Genomic DNA, 21,709 nt, shown 5'->3' on the forward strand with positions numbered 1-21,709 from the left:
AAACAAATGAAAATCCTTTAAACGAGGATAACACACAGAGAGCACGTCCATGCTCGGGTTAACCCCATGACTCCAGGAACCCCCCTTCCCGTCCCCCTCTGAAAAACAACCCATTCCCGCAACGGATTCACTTGAGTGTGTAATTGTGTATTTATTTGCGTTATTTGACAAAATATCAACAAGCACAATCAATCCTCGGCAGTCAGTGGAGTCGGCCGTCCAGGGAGTGCGACCTCCCATCCATTTGGACCCCCGTTTAGCCCCTTTTAACCCCCTTTCGGCTGCAAATTGCAAATTGCAAATGCTGCCATATGTCTGCCAGGGTTGCCAGGGTTGCCAGCAGAGAAATCCATTTAAATTAAAGCTGAGTTGAGCTGCATTCGAAAACGCATAAATATCGGTGTGTCTCCCCCAGTGCACATATATACACACATACAGACAGATGTATATATGTTTGTACGTTTGAATCCCCGCCAGATCTGGGTACAAGTGTATATGTGCGTTGTGAACTTTCAATTTGAGCTGAATTCAAATTTAGACCAGGCCGGGGCAATAAAATGTGCAAAAAAAGAGAAATGGAAAGAATCGATTGTTGCTCCTCTTTCAGAGGCTCAATTTTCGCACAAATTTAGAGACTGCAAAAGGCAAAAAGGACTCCGCCGATCCTACAAACGGTGAATGGGGTGTGCGCAATTGTATCTTATGTAAATTTACCTAAATTAAACAAAATCTTCGAAAACAGAAAAATAAGTTTCGAATTTATGGGCGAAACTTGTGTATCGAACCTAAGTAATGGACGCAACTTCAGGCCTAGGACCTCGCAGGACCTCCTGAAATGCCAGGACCACCCATACAAATACAACCCCTCGTCCTTTCGCCTTTGCGAGTGTATTTGCGAGTGGGTATCTGAGTGTGTGTGTGTGTGTACAATGCGACAAAGACTTATGGTTTCAGTGCCGGAATTAGAAGCTTTCTCTGCCTGCATTTCCACTGAACACCGAACACAGTGCACTTGTTGTTGCCGCCGCCGTCGGTGGAACATTTGTCGTCCTTGTTGCTGCTGCTGTTGCCCGTTGCAAAATATATTGCAAATAACTCTCAATATATCGTAAAATGTCTGCTGCTAGTACAGTAAATATGCAAAGCTCGTTTAGCGCAAACAGTTGGGGGCTTATGGGGGGAGGTATGGGGGAGGTTCTAGGGGGGTTCCTGGGCGAGTTTTAGCCACTGATTTAGAGTACTGGCAACTTTTGGTGCTGGCCAAAGAAATGGATTCAAAATAAAGCCCCTACGAGTGCATAAGCGTATCATTAATCATGACCATGGCAAAAGTACACTGAGCGTATTAAAATGGTAATTTCCAAAATATAATATTTAATTTGACGACCCTAAATAAATGGATTGAATTTGGAATGTTTAATCAAATATGAATAAATGTCTGATCGGCTTATCAAACTTGCATACTGGTAGTTATTCCTCCCATTTTTAATTTCAATTAATGTTGTTATACCTGTTTTTTAACCCATTAGCTGACTTTGAATAGGTGGGTGGTATTTGCCCCACTGCCTCCGAGTCCCACACAAGCTGAATAGGAAAACATATGGCATTTTGCGAGTACATTGACGATGGGTCGCACACTTTGACAGTTAATTTCGCAATTGTATTTCAATAACAATAAATCTGCACGTACCACATAAAGTGCGCTGGTGTGTGTGAGTTGGGCTCTTTGCAATTGTGTGCAGCTGATAATGCCTGCAGGGCCATAACATTTGGCGCAGCAGCCAATACGGAATCTAATTAGATTTTAGCTGCACTACGCACGCCCCAAACATCTGAGTACATGCCAAATGGCACAACTGCACTCCCGTTGCATACACATTGATCAATTAACAGACAATATTTTCATTTCGCCAATGGGTTAATTTATAAGCAACTCCACGGCGTCTCCCTATTTTACCAGTTTTCCGAGGGGCTGGCTGAGGTGCGCAGCTGGTGGTTTTCTAGCTAGATAGATAATCTATAAGTTAAATAAGGCAAAGATACAAATGTAACTTGTTACAAATAAAAGCACCAATACAATTAGTAATTTAAAATAAACATAAAGAAGACACCAGCACTTCTGATTTTCAATTTGTGGAAATATAAGCTATATAATTTTAAAAATTGTTTATTTCTATAACTTGTCATTATAGCTATTTAAAGTCCTAATTCCGATGGACCTGCTTAGCTGTGCCAAAAGGGGAAGGTCCGAACCATATTGTTAATGGCGCAAAATCCGGGAAGCAAATAAAGAGCCGAGCACGCGACTCAGCCGCATGGCCGACAGGTGCTGCAATGGCCGCCCGTCTGTTGCGGACTCGCCCCTCTCTTTCGCCCGCCAACTACCCTCTCTTTCCGCCGGCAGGGGGTGGCTTGGCCCATCCCCTTCGCACCCTTGCAACTGTTTCCTTTCGTCCTGGCAGCCAGCACATGTGTGTGTGTGTGAGTGAGCTCGTGTGCTTGTGTGCTTGTGTGATGGCATTCCCTGGCAGTCGAGGAATGCCAAAAGTGCACTTCCCTTCTCTTTCCCGCCGCAACTACCCTCTCCCTCTCTCGCCGTTGGCCTGCAATTGTTTTGCAAAGAAGTCCCCTCGAACCGTGTGCTAAATGTCAAGTTCAAATGGCAAAGTTCTTCAAATGAAATGATGCTGGGTGCCGGGAACTGGGAACTGGAAACCGGAGTTTGCAGACGGAAGTGCAACTGGAATTGTTGTCCCACCTCGGCTGCACTTTATGATCTGTGAATTTGTTGCCAATTTGCAATTGTTGCTTTAACCGTTTAGTTAATTTGGCTTCAAAGTTTTACCATCCTGGGGGTAATTTCGGAAATGTTGCCTAATGGAGAGTTGGCCACTACAATATGTTCGGAATTTGGCATTTTACTGAAGCTATTCGGAGTTCCTATCATTTTAGGGTTTTGCCGACGCCTTTTTACTTGTCTTAGTTGTTGGGGAACATCATCAACATAAAAAATATATTTAATTGACCAGTGTGAACTGAGCTTAGAGTACTTTAATTTATTTTGGTTTTAAGATATCGCTCTTGTGTCTACCATTTTATATTTCTTAATTTATCAGAGCTAATAAATTTCAAGGCAAGATAAGCTACACACCTTTTGCAATGTGCATTCGCGTTGACCTTTGTTGACCCTTGGGGACACTTTGCACCCTGCGAGTTCCCATTACAACGGTTTTTCTTCTTCCAGAGCTGGAAAAAGTGCTTTTTCTGCTCACACTCACACTCACACTTACGAAACAGGGACTTGCAAGAACGAGCTAGTGTGTGTGTCTTCTACTTGGGCGCGTGTGTTAAGCTTCACTTGAATGTGATTTATGTGATCCGTTGCAAATTTATGGCCCCAAGTTTTGTTGGCTCACACACACCAGCACACTAGACCATGGGCCAACTCTTTCTGGGCAGAATTACCGCGTGGTGCGCCTTTTGTCCCCCTTTTACTGTTGTGGCTGCAATTGTTGCCGTTGTCAACGTGCCCCCTCTCTGCATTCCCCATTCCCCTCTCCCGTCACCATCCCCATTTTCCTTTCATTTCCCCAACCCAGAAGCTGCCAAGTGACACAAACAAACAAAAGAATTGTAAGGAGTGGGAAACCCCGGCAGTTGTAGTGCATACAACTAACTATTTTCTACATATTAGGCGCCCGCCACTTCCAGCTGCAGTGGCGCCCCCCGGCGGCCAAGCCCCACAATGATTGAATTGTCAACTTTGCTTCCTTTTGGGGATAAGGAGGTACGAAAGGGGCTTACATTGCACAAAAACATTTCATTAACGAATAATAAACTTGTTCTAAATAATAATCTTTCGGAAACGATGATTAAAAGTTCGAAGCTAGTGTTCTATCATTAATTAATATAAATTGTATCCTAAAGATGCTTAATAAAAGTATAGAAAACATTTATTTAATCAAAATAATAAATATTTGTGTAAACCCAATTATGTAAACTTTCTTTTCGTGCACAAATCTTTGCTTCTTGTTGGTCACTTGGCTGCTCACATGCGCGGTGAATACTAAGTATCCGGACTCGCTTTTCGCATTCCCGATTCTCCTGGGCCAATGTCAACTGTTCCAGAGAGCCCCTTGTTTCTCCACCAAATTATGAAATTGCAAAGCGTCCGCGGCGTTTGCAACTCTAAGTGACATTTGTGTGACAGACATGTGCGCGGCGTGCATCCGTGAGTTTGCTCCGTGACACACGTGCTCTGAGCCGCCGGCAAACCTGCTCCACATCCACGGTAATCCTATATATTAGCCAGATCTGGATTCATCAAAATGTAAAAAAAGCCTGGCGAAATTTCGCCCCACAGGTCAAGTGATTTGTTTATGGGCAAGCCGAACCTCAACGGCTGGCAATTTGTTGTGACATGTGTAAGCGGCACGCCGGCAACGACCAACAACAACTCATTAACCCATGCTGAACTCTGCAGCCCCCTTGGCCAACTGACAGCTACAAAATTGAGTTAGTTAACAGTTTTATACGCCGAGGCGCGCATTTCGCGTGTTTCCGCAGGAATTCAGATACAGATACAGATTCGAAGCCGGTCACCGGACGGTCGTCGAGATGCAACCGCAGCGAAACTGAAGACGGTCGACGGGACAGATAACACCCAAGAGTCTGGCTCGGGATCCGAGTTACCAAGACCACGACCGAAACCCAGGTTCCAGCAACAAAGCAGCCCAAGTGACACTCACAAAATCTGACAGAGGCAGCGGCTTTACCGAGTTGATGTTGCTTTTGGTGCACTTGGAAAAAATGGCTTAGAAACTGATGATTTACAATTTTTCATCTTCATTTTAAAAGCGAAATTAGATCGTGTGGTGAAGTTTGGAATAATTTATATCTAATTTTATACACTTGAGCAAAATGTATTGTCAAAAAAGGAGTTGTTAAGTGACACGGTTGACTTTCTCGCAGTGCATCGTTGCTGAGTGACTTGCGCGCATGCGCAGCCGTTTTGCTTTATTACAAGGACAAGGACTGGGCCAAAAGGGGTAAAAGAGGTAAAAGAGGCAATGGGGCTAAAAAGGGGCTCGGAGCGAAGGCCTGCCAAGTGACACATGAAAACGAAACGAAAATGACAGCGGCAAGTGACACTTGGCCGGCAGCAGGAACAGCAGCTCAGAGGATCGCCATGGCGGTGGGCAGGGGCTCAATCTGACCATTGTAATTTCATTTGTAATTAGCTGAATGCTGTACGCGAGCGATCTGCTGAGTGTCGCATGGCACAGTGGGCCAAAATGACGGGGGCAGTGCCAAAAATATAGAAGGAACAGAACCAAAATCGAGGCAGCCTGGTGCGACATTTTGGTGCGCCGAATGCCATATTTTATTTCCATTGCCAAAAGTGTCATGTTACAAAGATTTATGGGCGCTGTCAGTATGCCGTCTCTCTCTGCTGCTCTCTGTCTATCCATCTCTTTCGCTCTTCAATCCAGCTCACGCCCAAAAATTTGGTCATGTTCTGTGTTTGTGGCACAGACACAACACAACAAACTTGCGCATAAATACGTAAAAATACTCTGACCAATTCCAAATGCATCGAGTGCGATAAACAGGGCCCAAAATACTTGGCATACGACTTTTGGCCAGTTATCAGTTTCAGTTTGGCTCGTTGATTTACTGCCGAAAGTATTCCCAAAACAGAAAACTACCTGTTCTATTGATCTGTGGGCCAGTCCCTAACTTTCTTTTCCATCCTCTGGCTCGAATGTTTGGGCAGCTCAGGTGTCAATACACTCGGCTTCGGCAGCCGCAGAGGCGTCTTGGTGCCCTACTCCAATCGAATCCAAACCTATCCGATACCGTCCCATCCCATCCCTTCTCATCCAATCCAATCCAATCCCCCTTCTTCCTGACCGAAACCCAACTGACAATGACATATTTGGCTGGCACTTTCATCGCACGTCCATGTTAATATGCTCAAGATTTATGGCCCCAGCTGACAAAGGAAATGGCATTCTGGCTCAATTGTCGTTGCTGTTGTTGTGCGCATCCATTTTGTTGCTGCAGCGGAAAGTTGCATAATTTTTATGGACACTCGTTAATAGATCATCAATTGAGATTACAGGGAAACGCTCGATTCTGGTTCGCTCCTACTGCGGTGGGTCTCTGTGTCCCTACAAAATTCTCGTGAAATCAGGAGTACGTGATTTTGTTGTCAATTCGGTGGGGGTTGGTAAAAGGGCGGGAGTCGGTTTATTTTCTGTAATACAAGACAGCAGCAAGACCAATTAAAGTTTTCGCTATAAAACATTATACAAAATTTTTATATTAATTAAAAATGTATTCTGAATTTCAATAAAGTCCCTAACCAAAATTAGGAAAAAAAAGTTAATATTAAAGCGACATCATCATAATTTTTCATCACTTTTAATATCTTACAAAAGCTAACGTCTATAAGATTTAACACATATATAGCTAAGTCCAACCAAATCTCTTATCTGAGATCCTCTAACGACACCAGGTGATCTTACCTGGTATAACAAACTTCTTTGCCTCACTAACCTTGGTCTAATCAGAAGAATTATCTCACCTCTGCGGACTCCCATTGACAGCTGCGAATATCGTAAACGATCTACGGTCACCTGTATTGTTCCAATTCGAATAAAGGTGAGATAGAGATTCATTCCGCCGAGAGCAGATAAATGTATTCCCAAAGCAACCACTAAAACCGGCTGAGCGAAAAGATGATCGATCACCAGGTGAGCGAAAGAGAGCAGCGAGATAAACGCGCACAAAGAGCAGATGAATAAATCGAGAGAACGAGAGAGAGAGCGAGCGCATACCTGTGCGGTGAGCAAGCAACGAATTCTGAGCATCAGGTGAAGATCACTGAACATTTCCAGCCGTCTGACATTTCCAAAATGGGTTCACGCACGCACACCAGCACACTTGTTCCTATCGGCGATCAGTCACTGCTTTCTATGAGGGATCACTACCAGGTTCATTTCATTTGCCCAACGGACACGAACACGGACATTGTGCTGTCATGACGGCTGCTCTTTTTTTGGGTCCGCGCGATCAGCTGATCATGATGGCCGCCAAAAGCAGGTTTTCAGCTCAACCGAGCGTTATTAATCATAAGCCGAAAAAGGAAAGAGAGGGCACCTCCAACAGAGTGAGTGGGAACGACAACTAACGCTTTTCAAATACCACACAATTTATGGCTGGAAGCCAAGCCGACGGCAAGCAGTCCGCGACATGCACAAAAGTCATTTATTTCGCGGGCTCTGCTTTTTGACCTAGAAAATCATCGGTAGCCGCTGCGATTCCGATTCGTATCTCCCAGATACACACGCACTTCCGCTGCCGCCGAACCCATAAATTATCTGCACTACTTTTCCACAAATTTGAAGCGGGAACACGGGGGGACGAAACTCCTTTCGGGGCTCCGGTTTCAAATCCCTAACTCGCTGAAAGTCCCGCAACCTATAGACCCTTCATTTGTACGCTGACCAACGCCTGGAACGGATCTTACAGCTTTCGTAGCCGTGATCTTGACCAAGATCGAGGCCAGTTTACCGCCGGCATTTCGCGATCTTCGCAGCGCGCTTCTTTGTTTTTGTTTTCCCCCTGTTCGTTTCGTTGCTCGTGTGTTTTTGCTGATCTGGGGCAAATTGGTTTTTGGCGGTTAATAAATTTTCAAATTAATTGACTAATTGCATACCTACAGCGAAGCAAACAGAATCGCAATAAAAGTGAGTCGAAAAAGCAGCCGAAAAGATACGGATGTAAATTCCGCGATAAGACGGGTTCCCGGATATTTGAAGTCAGTGGCTCATCGCGAGCAAATATGGTGTCTACTCCCCAAAGAGGTGGTTCCATCTACGATGTATCAGTTTTTCGAGCTGCAACCGTTCATTAAGTGTGGCTTAGCAAACAAACTGCAATTGCAACGTGTGTTCACTTTGGATCAAAGATTCAAATGCACGTTTTAATGACACAATGATATGGTAAATTACGCCACTGCAAATGCTTTTAGCTGTGGTCTGCAATCACGGGTGATAAAAGGAGTTTAAAGTATGAGTACTTATTTACTTTATAGTAAATACACGGAGTTTCGGAAATCGTGAAGCAAACAAACTTGCTCTAGGAAAAAAGGAATATATTTAAACGGGATATTTCTATAAAACTAGCTATTTATTGTATTTCCTTTTTTATTCGAATTTTATCATTGTGATGAACAGCTTTCAAAATATTTTTCAAATCATTTTAGATAATACTTTTTGTTTTTCATCTAAGCTTCAGTACCAATGATTAGCACAAGCTTCGTCAGTTCATTTAGATCTCCCCAAAGTGTTCATTACGGCAATGAAGCCGAAATTACTAATTCATTAATTGAAACCTGCCTCAGTCCGGTGCTGACCAGGCCAGGCCAGATGTCCATTGGCTCGTTGGCGACACACGCCAGGATGTCCTTGCCAGGGCCACCCCCTTCGTCCTTCGTCCTGCCCGTCCTGCCCGTCCTGCAGATGCTGCACATGCCAACGGTAAAAACGAAAGTGCCCTGTTGCCATTTTATGAACTGTTTCTGCTCCGTTGGAAAGAGTACAACACTTACACTTGCCACACACAAAGTGCTCCCCAGTTAATAATTTCGAAGTGTGTAAAATCAAATTGCCAGCACGTTGCGAATGCGGATGTGAGAGCGGAGTATCTGTTGGATAACATGGGTGTGTGCTGGGCTAATTTGCCAGTGATTTGAAGCCCATCAAATTAATGGCAGAATTCTTCTTTGAGTTTTGCTTCTTGAATAATTTATGCATGAGTGTGGTGCGACAGTTTTTGGACTTTCTTTTTCGTTACCAGCATATGTGGCACTTTCGCACTCTGCACATTCTTTTATTGTCTATTTTTTGTTGGGTGTGCTTGGACGGACATTTGTCCGTATTGCAGGTGCTGTCGTTTGTTTGTCTGGACTGGGTCTACTTCTCTTTCCCTTTCTCCTTTTCCTTTTCCATTTCTCCTTTCTCTGCTGGCTGTTATTGTGTAATGTCTATGAATATGAATTATGGAAATTGCAGAGCCACAACGACAAGGACAACGACCAGCGAACAGCAGCCTGGGTATTCAAAATACTCACAGTCGCATTTGGCACAACTTTTTGTTGGCCATTTTTTTGTCATTCGTTTGCGAATTTTAAAACTCTCCCGGGAGGGTTTTTTTTGTTGATTTTTGGGGGCGGCGTTTCCGCATGTTTGCAGCCGATTTTTTGAGGTCATTGGTACAGTGACCGAGTTTGGTTCTTCTATGGGTTCTATCTATTTTAAAGGAGTGTTTGACTCAACCTTAAAATAACTCTGCACCTATCATTAACCTACCTATACGCCAGATCGATTTGGTTTGAGCTTAATTTCCACAAGTCGAAATTTTCAATTAAAAGCGATCACCGGCTCTGGTGATTCCCATATTATACAAACGAATAAAAAATGAAGGAGCTCTCGTTCGCCCCCAACGTGCCACGCCCTCTGCGTCGGACATCCGCCACTGACATTTACATTTAATGCTTGCAAATTTAACAAATAATATTCAATTAACAATTTGAATATGAATTTATTACAGGGGTGCCGGCCGACGGAGGCCGAACCGCGCGTCCAAAGTGGTAACAACTTCGACATCGCCAATCGACATGTGAGGGGAGGGTTTTAGCGGGAAGTAACGAGTTGGCCAAGTGGCCGACTTGTTTACCCTGCCACCAGCAAACACACAAGGCGAAAAACAGACAAAAAACAAAAAACAACCACGCAGAAAACAAAACAAAGCCGGGGAGGCGAACAAAAAGTTATGTGAAAAAGGTGGGAAAATGCAAGCATTGTTAGCCTTTTGGCCAGGCTAAAAGGTAACGAAGCATGCAGCCACTGACGGACAAATGGACAAACGGACAGCTATACGGACATTCAGATGGAGGAAGCCGCGCAGGAAGCGCAAGGAGCATGGCACGACTCCTGGCGGGCCGCACATTTCAATAATTATTAACTGCAACATGCTACATGCAACATGGCCACATGGCCACATGCAACCTGCAACGCGCCGCACAGTAGCAACACACACACAAACATGTGGAGTAACTAGGGGGACCTGCAATTATCAAAACTTGTCCAAATTGACATTTTTTCCCGGCCAGCCAGGTGGACGCACATGCATTTTAGAGTTGGGGGCGTCAGCCCGTTGGCCATTGCATTTTGGCACGTTGCGGATTTTGAAATGCAAACACGGCATTTAATTCTATTAAGGCCGCTATTTAATTATCTCTTGCGGTCCCGCGCGGACCCAAATCGCGGCTTTCAATGTCAGAGAAGCCGGAAGAGAGTGGTTCCCCTGTTGGGTCCAAAGACCCCTCCACCAAAAGGTGCCTCTTAAGTGCTGGCCATAATCCACGGCCAGAAGCTGTGGGGCTTATCGGTGCTTATCCGCGAGTGTCAAAAGTGATGCCACACGGAGAAAAGTGGAAATCGAATTCGGCTGCTTTAGCTGATCGTAATTGCAAATCAAATAATATCTTTTAGTATGGAAAATATACAACAGAGTTATCTTGCTATAAGCAATCCATTTTATATTTATACTAATGACTTGGACCAAACACCATGCTTAACATTACACTTTTCTCGCCGTGCACTGTTGGTGGCTCTCGAATCTGGGATAGTTGATCGCAGATGCCCAAGTAGCTGCCCACTTGTTGCGCCTGTGCCAACATTTAGCTACCGATTTGCACGAGATTATCAATTGAATATAAATAATAAGTGGGAGCGAAGTAGCTGGCTGAGCAGCAATCTGGGTGGCTCAGCTTTACTGATGGCCCGGCAATTTTTCGCCCCAATGCCCCGGCCACAATGTATGTAATTTGAGCGGCCTGCCCGCAAAAAAACCAAAAACGCAAGAGCCTCTGATCAGAGGGAGTCATCCATCCCCAAGTCCCCTGCTTTTCCCTTGTTCACGTGTGTAATTGGATTTTAAGAAGTAGCTGCGCGAGACAAGACTGATTGATAACCTCGCATCAAAAGGTCCCAAACAACAGGCTGAAATAAACGCCTTCAGTGGCTCTGGGGCTTTGATGTTCGCGTTCGGCAGCGAATATCTTAAGAGGATCAGATATAGACGAATTTGCGATACACTGAAATAAAAGGGGTGCAAATATTCCGAAACATTCAATTTGCAATACTTTTCAGTCACGCTGGAAAGCTATGCAAATAACTTTAATGGCTGTATACATTATTTGCAATTAATTATACCGCAGTCGTCCGGCCTTATTTAATTACCTTCTGTTCTGTTTAAGAAGGTTTAATTAGGAGTTAAGTTTATTTAAAATAAGTTATTCAAAATTGATATAATCATTTGAATGGTCCAGCAATCTCACACAATGCCTAATTAAACCGAAAAAATATTTTAAGTACATACAAATTTTATCTAGAAAGCTGTTAATTAACGAAGTTAACACTCAAAGTGCAGGGTATGCAGGGAAAACACGCAATTCGACTACTCGATCGTCTGCGGGAACGAGAGCTGATAGCACGAGGTACGATAGGGAAAAGGGAGCCGCTCGAACAAGGCGTTCAACCGGGCCAAGATCTGGATTGCTTCTCCCCCTGCCCATCCGGCGTGCGTGTTGGCCGCGTTTGTTGGCCAATTGAATTGCCATGTTTAATATTAATTGCCAGCGGAGCAAGCAGCTCGAACATGGCGAGTTGCCTCGGCTGGAGCCTAATCATGGGACAGTGAATCAATCATTTCCACACGCGGCCCCCAGGTTTTCCAGGTCCACCCACAGCCCCGCCCCTTTGATTCATGAATGTTGCCCACCTTAAAGACGAATACTACAGTATTTTAGCCACCAACACCATAATGGGATTAGTTTTCTACGGTTTGTTAGTGGACCTGCTCGATACTCTACACTCCATACTCCATACTCTATACTCTAGATTTCGGAAAACTTAAGAGCGAATAATGTAACGAAATAAAAGTGGAAATTTTCTTACCCATGTCTGTTGATATGCCGCCGTATTGTGTTAAATCAGATCTTATCTTACCTGAAAATGCAAGCAAAGCGGAGAGAAGAAAACGTTTAAAAAATGTGGAATCAAAATTGTTTGCTCTCAAGAGATCTCGAGATGCAGATGGATGGTGTTTGGACTATATGGGGGTACGTGGGGATCTGGGGTATTGTAGGGTTAAGCAGCCGCACGTGTTGCGGAGCCGGTTAAGGTTTGCCAACCAAAGCTTTGTTGTTCTCGGTGGAATAATGGCTACTGACTAGAGAAATATGAAAAGGTACAGAAAGATAACTGATAACTGGATTCAACTGGAGGCACACAAAGTTGTATTAAATAACCATATATAATGCATAAGAATTCAATTACTTGTATTAAAAACAATCAACAAGTCATTCCCCTAGGTATAAACTAGAACTGCATTTCCTAGAATAACCCATTTAATAATCAGTTCAGAGCAATAGATAATCCCATTCAAGAAGGGTGTTGTGTCTAAGCCACTCAAAGTGCACTTCATATGCTCATGATGATACCTCGTCTGGCACTACGAGAGTCTTTCAAAGTTTGAACTAGGCTATCAATCGCGGCATTATCGCCTGTTTCTATCGTAGTTTGCTGGATGTCTCGCCTTTTTCACGATATTTAGCGTCGCCTCAGCTTTGTTTATGCCATGAAAGTGCAAAATGTAAACAATCCGAAATGCCAACGCCTCGAAAAGAGGGCGTACGGGGGCGGTGAGGGGGCGGCGGCAGCTTGCCGTGGAAAAGGTAAAAGTATAAAAATATGATTTAATGGCAGCGATAAAACACGTGTGTATTTAAATATGCGCGCCTGGCGCCTGAGTAAACGTAATTTCCAGCTAACAGACACAGAGACAGCCGAGTGCCGCACACAGATACTGCTACTATGTGGCCATCCAGACGCAAAGAAACAACAAAGAAAATATTAAATTAAAAAAGAACAAGAAACGGCCAAAAACTATGAGGGGCAAAGGGTTTTAAATTTGACAAACGCCTCGTTTTCCTCTCTGTCTTTTTTTATTTTTTCCACTCTTTCTGTAAATGAAAATGAGAATTGTGCAGGAGAAAAAGAGGAAAAGGCCAGCCACTTTAGACAAATTCAAACAAATGGCTGGCAAAAGGGGGGATGCTGAGTGCTGTTTACATGCGACGCGACTTGTAAAAATTAAACATTTAGTTTGCGGTCTTGCCCCCTAAAAACTCAGCTCTTGCCCCCTTGAAAATTTTCACACCTTTTTTATTTTTATGACTCTTTAAGGCGGCGCACGCTTCGTATTTGTGGAGGATTAGTCGCCAGTCGCATAAATGAGAGAGAGAGAGATCTCCGGGAAAATGCTCTCATTTTCAGGCTGCAGCTTGCGGCGTCTTTGGCCTTTTATTGCCCATCAAATGGGCTGATATAAATCTTAATTGCCGACCCAAATAAATAGACGCCAAGAGCATGTGGCATGGAGAACTTTGAGCAGACCATCAAACTCAACCGAATGCAACTTGAACATCCGAGCGATTCACTTTCGAGTGGAAAACTCGTTAGCTATTTAGCATAAACACTTTCCCAGTTTGACCAGCAAACTGATAACAACTGGCCGGGAACAACAAGTTCGAGAAGTTGCAGCCAGAAGAAGTCATTAAGGAAGCATTAAATTGACATTAATGTGGTTCCAAACGAGGAGGCGAAGGACTCAGCAGGAGGAGCCGAAAGTTCTGACCAAAGCTCTAGTTCAGATAAATCAAAATAAAATTCTATAAATTATAGTGTAAGGGCAAATGTTTGGAGAATGCTTCGGACCAATCGATGACCCAACAACGAAAAAATATATTCCATGCTGCTATAACAGTTACCCACATTTTTGGCCAAGGCAAATCTCGTAAATCATGAAGAGCGGGCCAAACAGGCTCTTGAGAAAAGGTATCAACGAATCCGAGATGCCCTCATTTTCAACCAGAAAGTGGGTAGTGGAATCTAGTTTGGAAAACACGGGCGTTTTCTTGTTCAAGCGTTGTATGCCTCTGATTAACTTCTTTATTCATATAAAATATTCGTATATATGTTGAATGATCTGCAAGCTTGTGAACATGTGGCTTTGGAACATGTGCCTACACCGGAAAATAAAGTTCGTTTTACCAATAGCTTTAAGGGCTTAAATAATGTTTTTATAATATAATAGAGAACCGAAATAAGGCTTTCTTATGAGTAGAATTTTGATTCTTAATTTATAAAGTTACATACTCGTATTTTCGGTGCGGTTCTATTGGCCGAGCCACCTGAAGCCACTCGACTGGACAATTGTGAACCCATTAATCTTTGTCTTTTTAGTCTTGGAGATTTCTATCTTAATTGAAGCTCATTATAATATGCGTTTCCTACGATGCGGCGTGTTTGTTTGCTGGTAGCCCAACTTCTGTTACACAACTCGAAGACAGGCGATATTCAAACGAGATGGAGATTGGGAGTCTGGGAGACTGGGCGACTGGTGGGCAGTCGACTTTTGCACTCGGAGAGCTTGGGCTTGGAGTCGTTGGATCGTGGGGATCAGATCGCAATCAGGCGTGCGATCCCAATATACGAAATCCCGGCAAGAGGCCACCACCAATGAATTATTAATAATAAATAAATCATTATTAAAATCAAAATAATACGCAAATATGCATATTATCAGAAACAACATGGAGCGTTTTGTGCCCGTGTGTATTTGTTTCTTTTCATGTTTACGCCACTTTCCCATACAGACACACAAGTGGTTATAATGAATGATTTGTTGTTTTATAATAAACACGCCGAGCGTCGAGCGGCGAGCAGCGAGCAGCAATGTTGGCGTCTTCCAAGTGGCGATATGGCTGTGACGTAGCCACCAAAGGGTTAATGGAGGGGGTCTTCTGCCTCGGTCACTAACGTCTGCTACTCGTTCCCATACTCCCCCGTACGTATGTACACATATCCCCATATTCACGACCCTTGTCCCTCCTGGCATGGCTGCGCTCAGTCCGTCTCTCTTTCACCCCTTTGCATGTGCTTTCGGCCGGGCCGTGTTGTTGTTTTTATTAGGTATCAAAAACACCTTAAAACATGATTTTGCAACTGCCACGGGAAGACGGCCGCACAGTGGGCCCACGAATATGAATAATAATAATAATAATAATAATAACGGCTTGTACACATGGCATTTGTGTGTCAAAGATGATGATCGATAGCGAAAAACCGCCAATGTCACAATAGGGAAGAAACCCACTGTACATATATGCTAACAATTATGGCTTATCTGCCATCGGTTCTACATGTATAATAGTTATTGATCGCGATCACGAAATTATTTGAAAAATACAGCACCTAATCATTTTAATGGGGTCATTTGGGGGAGGGCGAATGATTTTGAATTGATACTTTGGATTGTAATAATTGTAACAACTTAGCGCCGTAAATTGTGCTGCTAAAATGTACATTACTTGTTTTTGCTGTCAACATGTTCATTCCAATTAATTAAATGTTTTAGAAAATAACATATATAATTTAATAATATATATTCGTGTAGGGTTTTTGTTTATGCCTATGATTTAAATTTTTTGAATCAAAAATCTTAGCATTGGCCCATTGCAGCTCGAAAAATACGAGAAAAGGCCAAAATTGCTCCTCGCCCTGCAGCTCCACAATGTTGCTGTTGTTGTTGCTGCTGCTGTTGTTGGGCCATGTGTCTGGGCCACTTTGTGTTGTCGTCGTTGGCGACGGCGACGTCGACGTCTTGCAACTTTGGTCTCCTCGACCGCCAGTCGCAGTGCGAGTCCAACGACTTGAGGACCGAGGACCGCCAAGGTGCTTATTAAATTCCTTATTTAAAAATACATTAAAAAATGCAAGAAGCTGCCCCAGAACCCGAAAACCAATCCCCGAAAAAAGGAGAATCGCGCGATGCCCGAGAAGGAGGAGGGAGACTGGCAAGGGGCATGCATCTGCATCCCTAGCATCCGCCACAGAAATTGCGATGCTCACAGGCGCTTTGATTTGTTTCTGATCTTGCTGAATTTTGCATTCTGCGCCCCGCGAAAAAAATGATTAAAAGCGCGCGTTGAAAGGTTTTCCTGTGTGCGTTCGCTTGCACTTCGCCATTTACATAATCAGCGGCATCATCGACGCACTTCCCTGGCAATTAATTGCACGTTGCAACGGCAACTGTTGCCCGACATTTGAACTGCACAATTTCGGTGTCTCCCACAGCCCGCAGCCCACAGCCCATTAGCCTTGGAGGGATGTGACGTGCCCTCCTCGGCTCTACGTGTTCCCTACAATTGCAGGTAGAGACATATGCAAGTGCATATGCCCGGATGCAAGGCATCCTGATAATTACGTCACAGCGTGAGAGTTCTTTCCTCGGTAACTGCGGCAAATATGAATTATGATTGCCCCGAAACGTGTCAATTGCCCAACTGCCCAGCCATTCTCAAGGTCATTGTGGGACAAAAAAAAGTAACACGCCGCAACAAAATCCATCTCTCAGTTTGAACTGCTTTTACACTGGGAAAAAGTGGGACCAGTATTGAATTCTCCATATTTAAGGTTTAATAAATTAGCATCATATTATATTATAAGCAAATTATGCCGAAGAGATATTGATATTTCCGGATATTGATTTATTTCTTCAGAAACATAAATGCAGAATTAAGCCATTCATTTTCTGCAATCTACAATCTTAAACTTTGTGTGTCCTCTGTTTAAGCTCAAAATAGCACAGTAAAATAGCAGGTACATTTGTTATGTACAGCTGTTTAATACGGCTGATTTTTCCTGCAAAACATCGTAGTTTGATTTATAATTTCTTCCATTTTGGCCACGGTCGAAATTAGGCGACCGACAAATTTCGGACTGCCGCAGAACTCGGCCATAAACCACTTCGCCGACGTGAACCTCACACACCGGGCCGGGCAAATAAAGCAAATTTACGAATTTATGTTGAAATTTATCGATAATGACTTAAAAGCCTTCAGGACAATGATTTAATGCCCTCCGCCCGCCGCTCGCCGTGTTCGCACATACAACAAACAGCGGCCCAAGAACAACATAGCAACGCCAACTGCGACTCCAAAGGCCAGAAAACTGTGATGTGGGTTTTTCAAATGTGAAGCCATGTTTAGATACGATAAAATTGAATTTGGTTTGCATTTGGGCCTCGGATCAGCGGCAAATGATCGATGATCGCTGGAAGTGTGCGCCGATTTATTTATGACTTGATTTTCCGTTGCGATCGTCAGATTTAATCAGTTCGCTCAGAGCTAGTCGCTTAAAATTAAATTATATTCGCATTATATGTTTGGAGTAAATCAAATCGGCGATAACAGTTGACAAATGGCAATCAAGCGGATTTAGTTGCGGCGAATTAGAGGTAATGCAAAATATATACATATTGAATTCATTCAGTCGAATATCGTAACTGCTAGCTCGTCTCGTTTTCTTATAAGAAACAAATTAAGATGGAAGGTTCAGGTAAACTCGTTCGACCTTCTTCAGGTAAGAATGCATTTGAATTTCTTAGAGGGAATATTCATTCCACTTAAGATGTTGTATCTCACAGAAGTTGTCTGACAAACGGGAAGTGTTATACGGGACACCCTGTATGAAGGGTTTTCGGCAATGGTTTTTTTGGTCTTGGCCTGGCCAATTCATCACCGACACTTCGGACTGGGCAGCACTGCGCATAAATTTCATTACCCTGATCATCTTGCAGAACGGATCGATCGGAGGGGAAAACCTGTCGCAAGGCTCTCGAATTTAGTTCAACTTTAATTGTTTTTTAACCAGCTCTGCGCGTTGGCTATAAGTGAAATTTGATTGATTTTTGAAGGGCACTTTTACAAGCTCCCCGTTCTACACAGCAAAAAAAAAAAACTAAGTGATTAAATAATCAATTTTTGCACTCTTTTAAATAATTTTTTTTAAATAATCAAATTTATTTAAAAGAGTGCAAAAATTGAATATTTAATCACTGCCAAAGAAGTCTTGAGAAAGAGGCGATTAAGTTAAAAATGTACTTAATTTGAAAATGAAAATAAATATTTTCCCTATTTTTCAGTGCCAACTGGAGCGCAGTTTGTGCTCGATCTTCGAGCACCTAGACCTCCTTCGGCTGACCTACTCTTGGCTTTGTTCTTGGCCCAAACGGCAATCTCGGCCCAGACGCAAGCCGTTCGCCTCGCTCGGCTGGTGGCTTAAACCCGTGGAAAAGTCGGGCGGCGAGGCGCTGAACGTAATTACATAATGGCGTAGTTAACCGTAATAAGCGCGACTTCTGCGCGCAGTGTGTGTCCTGAAAGGATTCTTGCCCTTTCTCGCCTCCTCGACTCCTGTGGCTGCCTTTGCTGCCTTTTGCTATTTCTTGCCTTCTCCGTTGCTATTTTGCAGCTCTTTCAGCCGCATGCCATAACTCACGCTGCTCGTTGCCGCTCTCTTGTTGCACAAATTGCAGCTCACTTGGGCTGCCAGCGCTGCAACAATTACCGCCGAGCATCATTAAAAGCAAAGGTGACAAAAATTAGTAAACAAAGTGTTGGAAATTATGAGGCAGACGTAGCGCTGCAAGGTGTCGCGGAGCGGAGCAGGTGAAATCGGAGGGTCTGAGCTGGTTTCTTCTTTTTTTTTATAGCTACCCATGGCTCTTGTTTATGGCTGTGATCTTGGAGTGATTAACTGGCTGAAATTGGCGGCCAGCGTATAAACTATGGTCGGATTGGCTACCCAAATGGGTGGCTTTAAATAGAATGAATGGAAAATAATTTTGAAGCAGCCAGAAGGAATTTTGAAGAGCTCATTTTGGTTTATTAAAAAGGTAGCAGCAATCAATAATGAGGAATAAAATTTATTAAGAGTTCCTGCCAAATAAATTTTAATTTGTGTTGTTCGCTGCTAAAACCTTGTTAACACATAATAAATCTAATGTGCATGTCCTATTTCTTTTTTTTTTTCCCAAGAACATGATGTTTTATCAAGTTCTCTACTCCCTTTACCCAATTTGAATATACTTAGTTTAAGCGTTTTTAACGTATCAATAGGCAGTTCAGTTTTCCCAAGTACCTCCCATAAAAAGGTCTGTTCTGGCTGCTTTCACATGACTTACATCACAAGTTGTTATCTGTTTTTCCTATAATCGATTCGAGCTCCTCATTGTTTTGCCTTACATGTTGACTTGTCTGTTAATCGGAGCAGAGACGGCAATTAGTCACAGGATGACTTTTGTTGCCATAGCTGCAATCTGTTGAGCCTGATAACAACTGGGAAAACAACAGAGCTTTGGCACTACGGATGATTTGGATGAGTGTGGAAGGGATGGGATTTCGGGGGACTTTCAGTGGACTTGTGCTGCAGTGGACACTCACTTTTGGTCGGATCTTCAGGACACTCACCTGCGATAGCCATCCAGGGGTAGAATGTGTGATTGCTGGCCTGGTGTAAACTGCTGGCGGCCGCCGTTTGGGCGGCAGCGGCGCCCGAGATGGTGCAGTTGGCATTCCAGGCTGTGCCCGCGCCGGCCACGCCTACGCCGCTTTGTACGCCCCCGGCGTTGCCGTTGCCGCCGCTGACACTCACATTACCGCCGGCACTGCCGCCGCGATGGCTAACGGGACTGCCGCCCGACGTGTCCAAATAGCCGCCCACTCGGGAATCTGGGGTGCAGGCGGAGGGTCTGACGGGCATGCCGCCCGCGGGATTGTTCTGTCCATTTGCATTGGCCGCATTGCCGCCATTGGCGTTGCCGGCTCCACCTGTTCCGCCCGCTCCGCCACCACCACCGCCTCCGCCGCCACCACCGCCGCCATTCGAGCCGCCCGTGTTCCAAATGTCCTTGTAGCCATTCACCGCATCCGCCTTGATGTTCAGGCAGTCCTGCTTGTAGGCTCCGGCTCCATCGCCGTATATCTTGTTGCAGGCGGCCGTGATGCTGGCATCGTAGGGCGAGTCCTGGGTGGTGCGCTGCAGATGGTGGTTGGCATAGGGACTCATGCCCAGCGAGAGGGGGAATCCGCGGTACGCTGCCGCCGCTGCACTGGCCGTCTGATCGTGGTGGCCACCGCTGCCCATCGCCATTCCGGTGGCCTGGTGCGGATGGCCATAAAAGCCGGAGGCCTGCTCAAAGTAGGAGTTCATTGCGCTGCTGGCGGTGAGAATCTTGGCGGAGCTCCGTCTGAGACGGGCTAAAAGTCGTTGGGGGCTTGACCGATTTCACACGAGTTGGTTTCCAGGGATCTGCGACTATTGGCGGATTTCGTTGGCGGATTTGCTTGCTCAGCTTTCTGCGATGCTCCTTCACCTTCTTTGGATTTCAACAAATTTTTAAAGATTTTTTTTTATATTTTCACTCCAAGTCTTTGTTGATTAGGTTTTGGTTTTAAGAATTAAATATGTCTTTTTAATTGTATAATATTCATGAAAATTTTTCTCCTTTGTTTTAGCACCAATTTGAATTTTGTTATTTTGAAGTAACCAATTTGTTTTCAATTATTTAATATTTATAAAATATTTTTCTGTTTGGTAAATATTTATTTTAAAAGTTTATCTGTTTATTGCACTCTCCACGTGGCGTTTTAGCTTTATTTAAGCACTAATGTTTATTATCTTAACAATCTTAAATATTTTTCCACAATTGTTTGTACGATTTCACAAGTGTTTTCGTATACGTTGTTGCGTTTTGGTTTCGGTTTTAGCCAATTGCACTTTGCTGTTAATTGAATTCGAATTTGAATACTTGGTTTGCGCTTGCCTTGGCACTATCAAAGGCTCCTAAGCGTTACGATTATTACTATGTTTATTGTTATTGCAATTATTATTATTATTTTTATGGTTTTAACGATTTGAACGATTATTAGCCTTGGTGCTTAGTGCTGACCGAACGGGCGCGAATGCGTCTGCTGACGGATTTGGATTTCCTCGAATCTGGACGCCAATCTTGTGGAAAGCGACTTTTCCGCGCGGCATTCACGGGCGGACGCGTGGGCGAGCGGTAAAGCGCTGTGGGCCAATAATAACAATAATGCCGCTGATAATGTGGATAATAAAACAAAGCGCGCGCCTGTTATCCAAACCGTTGCCATCGAACGAATGTGCCACCAAATCGCAGTTGCCAGTGTTTTGACTTTGCTCTGCCGCCGATTCGATTCACAAAGTCTACGAGTGGAAATGAACGCACTCAAACAAGTTCGAAGACTGAAAATGAGAGCCAGCGAAGCGCTCATTTCGGTCGAGTTCATTTTCAGTCTTCGAACTTGTTTGAGCACATTCATTGCGCTCGCTCGCTCTCACTCTCTCTCTCTCTCGCTTTTGGATTTTCCCGGGGTGGGCGCCTCTCGTTCATCATTCGCGAGCAAGGAAAATGCGCTCGCTGCGGGGCGGGAAAGGGAAATTCATCATGGAGGAGGGCTGATTTTCCTACGGGCCAACTTGACGGCCTGCCCGCCAGTTGCCAGTTGCCAGTTGGCAGTTGCACGCCAAACGATGCGCATCCTGTTTGTTTTGGTCGCTTTCAGCGCACTTATGACTACAGTACAGATATGGCTCTCGAAAATTATTTTTATCTGTTTCCTTTCAGTTTGAAGAAGGCATTTTGTAATTGTTCACTTTTTTGGTGGTAGTTATGCACACCTCACCAATGTTTATTTTTGAGTGTAGCG

At 44.1% G+C, this 21,709-nt stretch overlaps 1 protein-coding gene across 3 annotated transcripts in view; it reads right to left on the reverse strand.

Moving 5' to 3' along the window:
- LOC6552475 (homeotic protein ultrabithorax) overlaps positions 1 to 21,204 on the reverse strand; it is a 76,970-nt gene extending 55,766 nt beyond the window's left edge. The window contains exons 1-2 of one of the 3 annotated variants that reach the window (XM_001979797.3): positions 19,448 to 21,204; positions 12,030 to 12,080 (exon numbers count right to left, since the gene is read on the reverse strand). In XM_001979797.3, the coding sequence (XP_001979833.1) occupies positions 12,030 to 12,080; positions 19,448 to 20,189 (793 nt within the window). In that variant the 5' untranslated portion in view covers positions 20,190 to 21,204. Of the gene's footprint in view, positions 1 to 12,029; positions 12,081 to 19,420 lie in introns of all 3 variants that reach the window. The other 2 variants (XM_015154273.2, XM_015154272.2) reach the window with 2 other exon arrangements.
- Between the last annotated feature and the right edge of the window lie 505 nt (positions 21,205 to 21,709).

Source organism: Drosophila erecta, unplaced genomic scaffold (genome assembly GCF_003286155.1).
Source record: "Drosophila erecta strain 14021-0224.00,06,07 unplaced genomic scaffold, DereRS2 tig00000000-arrow-pilon, whole genome shotgun sequence".
NCBI lineage: Eukaryota > Metazoa > Arthropoda > Insecta > Diptera > Drosophilidae > Drosophila > Drosophila erecta.